The sequence below is a fragment of the Poromitra crassiceps genome (assembly GCF_964638095.1).
Source record: "Poromitra crassiceps genome assembly, chromosome: 1".
Taxonomy (NCBI): domain Eukaryota; kingdom Metazoa; phylum Chordata; class Actinopteri; order Beryciformes; family Melamphaidae; genus Poromitra; species Poromitra crassiceps.
This window is the reverse complement of record NC_139623.1, coordinates 16,020,367-16,030,033: the sequence shown is the minus strand read 5'-3', so window position 1 is coordinate 16,030,033 and position 9,667 is coordinate 16,020,367. Positions and strand designations below refer to the sequence as shown.

At 43.5% G+C, this 9,667-nt stretch overlaps 1 protein-coding gene across 1 annotated transcript in view; it reads right to left on the bottom strand.

Moving 5' to 3' along the window:
- Positions 1-691: 691 nt before the first annotated feature.
- cacng7b (calcium channel, voltage-dependent, gamma subunit 7b) overlaps positions 692-9,667 on the bottom strand; it is a gene marked incomplete at both ends in the record, with an annotated part of 18,555 nt that continues 9,579 nt past the window's right edge. The window contains 2 exons of the mRNA XM_083637818.1: positions 692-1,126; positions 1,816-1,961. Of these exons, the coding sequence (XP_083493944.1) occupies positions 692-1,126; positions 1,816-1,961 (581 nt within the window). The remainder of the gene's footprint in view (positions 1,127-1,815; positions 1,962-9,667) is intronic.

Below are 9,667 nucleotides of genomic sequence, written 5' to 3'. Positions count from 1 at the left end.
ATTCACATACAGTATTCTTATTTCATAATTACTCTATTATTAATTCAGAATGTGTTATTCCTATCAATAGTAATAATAATTTGACTTGATGAGTGATGAAACTGGAATGATGATGTAAGAAATTGAGAGAAGACAGGAATATATTACCACATCACCGTTGGTAATGGTGGTAATAGGTAATGCTTCATCGTCCATGTATTTTCATGTACTATGTATAAAACTATGTGCATCCTCAGTCTTTGTGATCAGTGTTTTGCATCACACGTTTCCAAGCGCATACAAATTTCCTGCAGCACTGCAGTATCTTCCTTTTATACCGCAGCCTCGCTCTCCCTCTCTCTCTCTCCCCCTCTCTCTCTCTCCCCTGTATCTCCTCTGTCACTCAACCCAACCTCTAAAGTCTTTCTAGGAAACACTGTTTCTCTCTTTCCATCTTGACAAAATTAAATTAATCTTTTATTTTTTTCAATCTCCACACATCTTTCTTCCTTCATATTGTTCAAAAGCTACATTATTCTCTTTGTTTACCCCCCTCCACACACACACACACACACACACAGACACACACACTCTTCCCTGCCCCTCATCCAGCCTTTGATTCCCCTCACACACATACACTCCTCCTCACCTAAATGTATACACTATGGGGAGTCGGTGCGGCTCTCCTCCCCTCCCCAATCGCTCCCTCTTTCTAACAGGGGGAGGCGCTCATGTGCATGTGTGTGTGATAGTGTGGGGGGGAGGGAGGCATGGCCGGGGGGTGCGAGGAGGAGTGCTGCCTGGGCAGGGTGTGTGTGGAGGGGTAGGATGGCGGGGGCATCTGGTAGCTCGCCCCGGAAGAAGAGCCGGACGGCGGGCCTCCCCCCTGGCCGCCCGACTGCATGTTGCCCCCTTTGGGCGGCGCGTTGGGGGGCGTCTGGTTGAGCTGGATGGAGATGTCGCTGGAGGCTTCGGAGGCACTGCGGCCCCGCTTGGGGGGAGGCCACGAGGACTCTGGGTGCAGGAACTGGCCACTGTAGTCACTGCTGTCCGACAGGCGGGGGCGATAGAGGGCAGGGTGCGGGCGGTACATCTCCTCCTCGGCATAGCGTTTCATGAACAGATAGACTGACATCACCCCAGCTCCCTGGGAGGGAGAGAGAGAGAGAGAAAGAGAGAAAAAGAGAGAGAGAATGTGTGTTAAATTATGGAGCCAACATCCACAGTTCAATAAAACTAAAAAGCATGCACTCTGCTGTCTGACTTCTAGGATTCAGAGAGAGAGAGAGAGAGAGAGAGAGAGAGACAGACAGACAGAGAGAGAGAGAGAGAGAGAGAGAGAGAGAGAGAGAGAGAGCATGCATAGAGGATGTAGAGATAGGCGAGAGGAGGTCAGAGAGAGAAGAGAAAGAAAGAAGAGAAGAGGAGAGGAGAGAAGGGGAGAGAGGAGAGGACAGAGGAGGAGGGGCTCTGATGCGCCGCATTACAGCAGCACTGCTGATGATGGGAGAGAGGCAGGAGGAAGAAGGGGGAGGGGGCCATACACATACATACATGCACACGCACACACACACACACACACACACACACACACACACACACACACACACACACACACACACACACACACACACACACACACACACACACAAGCTACAGGAACTGGGCATAACATTGATACCCATACCATATATATCAATGCTTTATACCCAGAATACTAATCTTATGCACACTCAGCATAGAGTGAAAAGTGTAGCATGTACACATACCACTCCACTGAGTTTCTCTCTCTCTCTCTATCTCTCTCTCTCTCCCCCCCCCCCCCCCCGCACTGACCTCTTTGAGCAAGAAGGAGGAGGCAGCGAAAGCGAAGGACCAGCCATAGTGGTAGTGGAAGAAGTGCTCAGGTTCCCGGGGCCGGTTCATCACCTCGTCATTAATACTGGAGATGTAGAGCACCAGGCCCACCACCAGGCTGAGGCCTGCACATGACACAGCAATGACAGAGAGGGGAGAGAGAGAGAGCGAGAGAGGGAGAGAGAGGGGGAGGGAGAGAGAGAAGGGGGAGGGAGAGAGAGGTGGGAGAGAGAGGGGGGAGAGAGAGAAAGAGAGAGAGAGAGATGTGACATTAACGACACCAGAGTGACCGCACCGGACACTCATAACACTGATGAAGGGAGATGGAAGAAAGACCATATAGGGAGAGTGAGAGAGTGTGTGTGTGTGTGTGTGTGTGTGTGTGTGTGTGTGTGTGTGTGTGTGTGTATGCGTGCGTGTGTGTGTGTGTGTGTGTGTGTGTGTGTGTGTGTGTGTGTGCGCGCATGCCTGCGCGCGTCTATATGTATGTATGTATTAGGGGTGTCACGATACACTCAGTTCACGATACGATACGTATCACGATACTGGGTTCACGATAACGATACGATAACGATACAATACGATACGATTTTAACAATATTTTTTTAAACTTGAATAATGACAATATATGACTGGAAAAGTAGTATTTTATTTGAAATGCACAAATACAAAACATGCTGTTGTGGGAAATTGTTATTACAATAACAACTAGAAAAAACATGAGATTGGAGATAAGGCTTATCTTGAAATAGAATGAGTTACACCGTCACTTAGATTTACTTTGAACTAAAAGGTTTCTCAGCAGTATAAATTCTCATTATGCATCTTCAGTTTTTCTTCAAACTCAAACAACAAGACTTTTCTTAATGTATTTTTTATGCATCTTCAGTTTTTCCTGTCAAGTAAACAGTTTTGCCAGAAACTCAATTGAATGGTTTCTCTCCTGTATAACTTCTCATGTGTCTCTTCAGAGACTTGTTCAACTGAACTACTTTCCACACATTGAACTTCAACAAACAAAGACGTTTCTTAGTCTATTTTTTGAAAAAAAAAAAAATATGAGATTTCATCTCAACGATACATATCGTGACGTTTTACTATCGCGAAATTTCGTGGGACGATATATTGTGACACCCCTAGTATGTATGTATGTATATGTATCTATGTCTGTCTGTCTGTCTGTCTATCTATCTATCTATCTATCTATCTATCTATCTATCTATCTATCTATGTGAAAATAAGAGAGAGTAAGCAAGAGAGTGAGATGGAGATTGAGAATGAGAAATATTGTGAAGTGTTTTTAAGGTCAATTGGTGAGAGCCGAGTGCATCATGCTGTGAGAAATCTAGGTCAGTTAAAGGTCTGCAGTAAACACTCATGATGAGCCTATGATAAAGATCTGCAGTAAACACTCATGATGAGCCTATGATAAAGGTCTGCAGTAAACACTCATGATGAGCCTATGATAAAGATCTGCAGTAAACACTCAGGATGAGCCTATGATAAAGATCTGCAGTAAACACTCAGGATGAGCCTATGATAAAGGTCTGCAGTAAACACTCATGATGAGCCTATGATAAAGGTCTGCAGTAAACACTCATGATGAGCCTATGATAAAGGTCTGCAGTAAACACTCAGGATGAGCCTATGATAAAGGTCTGCAGTAAACACTCATGATGAGCCTATGATAAAGGACTGCAGTAAACACTCAGGATGAGCCTATGATAAAGGCCTGCAGTAAACACTCATGATGAGCCTATGATAAAGGTCTGCAGTAAACACTCATGATGAGCCTATGATAAAGGACTGCGGTAAACACTCAGGATGAGCCTATGATAAAGGCCTGCAGTAAACACTCATGATGAGCCTATGATAAAGGCCTGCAGTAAACACTCATGATGAGCCTATGATAAAGGTCTGCAGTAAACACTCAGGATGAGCCTATGATAAAAGCCTGCAGTAAACACTCATGATGAGCCTATGATAAAGGACTGCAGTATACACTCAGGATGAGTCTATGATAAAGGTCTGCAGTAAACACTCAGGATGAGCCTATGATAAAGGCCTGCAGTAAACACTCAGGATGAGCCTATGATAAAGGCCTGCAGTAAACACTCAGGATGAGCCTATGATAAAGGTCTGCAGTAAACACTCATGATGAGCCTATGATAAAGGTCTGCAGTAAACACTCATGATGAGCCTATGATAAAGGCCTGCAGTAAACACTCATGATGAGCCTATGATAAAGATCTGCAGTAAACACTCAGGATGAGCCTATGATAAAGGTCTGCAGTAAACACTCATGATGAGCCTATGATAAAGGCCTGCAGTAAACACTCAGGATGAGCCTATGATAAAGGCCTGCAGTAAACACTCAGGATGAGCCTATGATAAAGGTCTGCAGTAAACACTCATGATGAGCCTATGATAAAGGTCTGCAGTAAACACTCATGATGAGCCTATGATAAAGGCCTGCAGTAAACACTCATGATGAGCCTATGATAAAGATCTGCAGTAAACACTCAGGATGAGCCTATGATAAAGGCCTGCAGTAAACACTCAGGATGAGCCTATGATAAAGGTCTGCAGTAAACACTCATGATGAGCCTATGATAAAGATCTGCAGTAAACACTCATGATGAGCCTATGATAAAGGCCTGCAGTAAACACTCAGGATGAGCCTATGATAAAGGACTGCAGTAAACACTCAGGATGAGCCTATGATAAAGGTCTGCAGTAAACACTCAGGATGAGCCTATGATAAAGGCCTGCAGTAAACACTCAGGATGAGCCTATGATAAAGGTCTGCAGTAAACACTCATGATGAGCCTATGATAAAGATCTGCAGTAAACACTCAGGATGAGCCTATGATAAAGGCCTGCAGTAAACACTCAGGATGAGCCTATGATAAAGGTCTGCAGTAAACACTCATGATGAGCCTATGATAAAGATCTGCAGTAAACACTCAGGATGAGCCTATGATAAAGGTCTGCAGTAAACACTCAGGATGAGCCTATGATAAAGGTCTGCAGTAAACACTCATGATGAGCCTATGATAAAGGCCTGCAGTAAACACTCAGGATGAGCCTATGATAAAGATCTGCAGTAAACACTCAGGATGAGCCTATGATAAAGATCTGCAGTAAACACTCAGGATGAGCCTATGATAAAGGTCTGCAGTAAACACTCAGGATGAGCCTATGATAAAGGACTGCAGTAAACACTCAGGATGAGCCTATGATAAAGAACTGCAGTAAACACTCAGGATGAGCCTATGATAAAGATCTACAGTAAACACTCAGGAGGAGCCTATGATAAAGGTCTGCAGTAAACACTCATGATGAGCCTATGATAAAGGTCTGCAGTAAACACTCAGGATGAGCCTATGATAAAGGCCTGCAGTAAACACTCAGGATGAGCCTATGATAAAGGTCTGCAGTAAACACTCATGATGAGCCGATGATAAAGGACTGCAGTAAACACTCATGATGAGCCTATGATAAAGGTCTGCAGTAAACACTCAGGATGAGCCTATGATAAAGGACTGCAGTAAACACTCAGGATGAGCCTATGATAAAGGTCTGCAGTAAACACTCAGGATGAGCCTATGATAAAAGCCTGCAGTAAACACTCATGATGAGCCTATGATAAAGGTCTGCAGTAAACACTCAGGATGAGTCTATGATAAAGGTCTGCAGTAAACACTCATGATGAGCCTATGATAAAGGACTGCAGTAAACACTCATGATGAGCCTATGATAAAGGTCTGCAGTAAACACTTAGGATGAGCCTATGATAAAGGTCTGCAGTAAACACTCAGGATGAGCCTATGATAAAGGCCTGCAGTAAACACTCAGGATGAGCCTATGATAAAGGTCTGCAGTAAACACTCAGGATGAGCCTATGATAAAGGCCTGCAGTAAACACTCAGGATGAGCCTATGATAAAGGTCTGCAGTAAACACTCAGGATGAGCCTATGATAAAGGTCTGCAGTAAACACTCAGGATGAGCCTATGATAAAGGTCTATAGTAAACACTCAGGATGAGCCTATGATAAAGGCCTGCAGTAAACACTCAGGATGAGCCTATGATAAAGGTCTATAGTAAACACTCAGGATGAGCCTATGATAAAAGCCTGCAGTAAACACTCAGGATGAGCCTATGATAAAGGTCTGCAGTAAACACTCAGGATGAGCCTATGATAAAGATCTGCAGTAAACACTCAGGATGAGCCTATGATAAAGATCTACAGTAAACACTCAGGATGAGCCTATGATAAAGGTCTGCAGTAAACACTCATGATGAGCCTATGATAAAGGTCTATAGTAAACACTCAGGATGAGCCTATGATAAAGGTCTATAGTAAACACTCAGGATGAGCCTATGATAAAAGCCTGCAGTAAACACTCAGGATGAGCCTATGATAAAGGTCTGCAGTAAACACTCAGGATGAGCCTATGATAAAGGACTGCAGTAAACACTCAGGATGAGCCTATGATAAAGATCTGCAGTAAACACTCATGATGAGCCTATGATAAAGGTCTACAGTAAACACTCATGATGAGCCTATGATAAAGGTCTGCAGTAAACACTTAAGATTCAAGATTCAAGATTCAATTTTATTATTTGTCCCCGAAGGGCAATTTGTGTGCAGCAGACATAAAAAGCATAGCGAATACATGAAAAAACAGAACATGAACAAATTAAAACAAACATGGAGCATGGCAGCAGTTTTCCAGCAGAAAAAGGATCAAGTAAACACAGGATAAAATAAAATAAAAACAAAATAAAAACACACCTCAAAGGATCTGTACGATGTACTTAAAAGTAGTAAAGACACGTACAATGTACTTAAAAGTAGTAAGAGACACGTGCATGAACTTAAAAGTAATAAGAGTCCAGGACTATTTGAGCTCACATAAATAGGTAGGTAAAAAATAAATAAAGATATATCTTGAATATAAAATATATAAAGAATATTTATAGCAGCAATACCTACCTAAGAAGAGAGACAAAGAGAGAGAGTGCATCATCTCCTCCGCCCAGCAGCATTTAAGCTGCACGAGAGACAGAGAAAAGAGAGCGAGACAGAGAGAGAGAGAGAGAGAGAGAGTGCACTATCTCCTCCTCTCAGCAGCATTTAAAGCTGCTATGGAAACAGGAACGAAGGACAGTTTATATCTGTTTCTCGTAGCCCTCGGAACCTTTAGCCGAAGGCCCGAAGGGAGCAGCACATACTCTGAACAGAGAGGATGAGTATCGTCCATGCGAATGGACATGGCCTTTTTAAGCACCTGTTTGTTAAAAATGTGGTCCAGGCTACTAAAATTTACTCCGGCTATTTTTGATGCCGCTCTCACGATCCTCCCGAGAGAGTTCCTCCCTTGAATACCAAGGTTTCCATACCAACAGATAATAGAGAAAGAGATTACAGACTCGATATAGGCACAGTAAAATAGTTTCATCAGAGTCCTGTCAACCTGGAATCTAGCAAGCTTCCTTAGGCAAAAGAGACGTTGTTGACCTTTTTTGCACAGCATTTCACAGTTTAGATCGAACTTCAACTTGCTGTCAAAAATAGTGCCAAGATATTTATAATTGGTCACCAAGTCTACTGGTTGCCCATGGACAACACTGTTCTGGGGAACTGGGGAGGATCGTCTAAAATCAACACAGATCTCTTTAGTCTTTGAGACGTTAAGTTGGAGGAAGGCTTCTTCACACCAGGACAGAAAATCATTTAAAACCTGGCCATGACCGACCTCATCCCCATCAAGCAGGCTGACAATAATAGAGTCATCAGCGTACTTGATGATGAATCTGTCGGCATGACGGCTAAAACAGTCATTTGTATACAGAATATACAAGAAGGCAGACAAAACACACCCTTGTGGTGAGCCGGTCGAGGATGTTAAGAAGCTGGACAGAGTTCCGTTTACTTTTACTTGTTGTGATCTATTTGTAAGGAAGTCCAAGATCCATCCAACAAGACCTGCGTCTAAACAAAAAAGGCGTACAAGTTTCTCAACTAAAATGTGAGGCTGGATCGTGTTGAACGCTGAAGAAAAATCCACAAAAAGCAGCCTGGCGTGGTTCCCACTGCCTTCTAAGTGCTTACAGACAAGGTTGAGTAGGGTAGCTGTGGCGTCTTGTACACCTCTCTGTGCTCTATACGCAAACTGAAAGGGGTCGAGCATGTGCTCAGTTTTTGCTAGAAGCTCTGCTTTAACTAGCTTTTCAAATTGCTTCATAACCAGAGAGGTTAAAGCAACAGGCCGGAAGTCGTTCAAGCTTTTGGGACTGTTTATTTTAGCCACGGGCACCACTATGGATTGTTTCCATAGGGATGGCACCTTCTGCTGAGAGAGAGACAAATTAAAAATGAAACTAAAAATAGGACCAAGCTGGTCAGCACATGTTTTTAGTAGGCGACCGCTAAGTCCATCGGGGCCAGGACTTTTCCTGGGCTTGCACTTTTTAAAGCCACAGATTACATCGTGTTCATCAAAAAAAGGATTCAACGGTGGAGCCAGCTGGAGATTGTTTCTGATCTCGGAGTGCTTGTTGTTAAAATCATGAACATCAAAACGAACATAAAAATCATTAAGGCATTGAGCCAGCTCAGCGTCTGAATTGTATTCCTTGAGCTGAACTTTTTTTCTACCTGATTCTTTGGTCCCCGTGATCGTTTTCAAGCTGTCCCAGGCAGAGCCTAGATTATTCATTCTGAGCTGAGACTCAATTTTATCTTTGTATTTCAGCTTACAGGACCTAATTTCACGTTTAATTTCTTTCTGTAGATTATATAGATCTAGCCTATTCCCTTCTCTAAAGATTTTTTTCTTCATATACAGAAGCTTTTTAAGAGACTTTGAGACCCACGGCTTACCATTGGGATAGGCTTTCACTAATTTGTCAGGAATAATACAATTTTCACAATAAGAAACCCAACTGCTCACAACATCAGTCAGCTCGTTTATGTCATCGGAGGAATCTTTAAACATGTCCCAGTCGGTCGCATCCAGACAGCCCTGCAGAGTGAGACAGGCGTCTTCATTCCAGTCTCTCACACGAAAGCTCTGTACTGCACCTCGCTTTAGTACAGTGCGATAGACCGGTATGAGCTGAATGCAGCTATGGTCGGACGAGCCCAGGGGTGGAAGGGGGATAGATTTGTATGCATTTTTCACATTACTATAACATAGATCTAGAATTTTGTCCTTTCTAGTCGGGCATGTAACATATTGATGGAAATCTCTCAGTGTATTTTTCAGGGTGCAGTGATTCATGTCACCAAGGATAATATTGGGGGCATCCGGGGATATAGATTGTAGCCTCTGTATGACTTGATGTATGGTTTCACATGCATTTTTTTCATTAGCCCTTGGATGAATGTAAACAACAGTTACGAATATCTGTGGAAATTCCCGAGGCAGATATGGAGGACGTAAAGAAACAGAGAGCAATTCTACATCAGCGGTACATAGCTTTTCGCGGACAATAACATTTTTGCACCAACGTTCATTAATGTAGAGACACACCCCCCCCCCAGATGACTTGCCTGTTGCAACGGCGTCCCTATCCAGCCGGATAGGCGCCCCAAAAACCCACCGTCTCTAGGTCCTTGTCTGTATCCCTGTCAGACAACCAAGTCTCGGTAAAGGCTAGGATGCAGGCATCTCTAAAATCATGACTGTAACGAGCTTGAGCTTGGAGTTCATCAGCCTTGTTGCGCAGAGACTGGACGTTGGAGAGGATAATTGAAGGTAACGCGATGCGGGAGAGAGGTTGAGTTTTCAGCCTCAGTCGAACGCCGCCTCTTCTTCCTC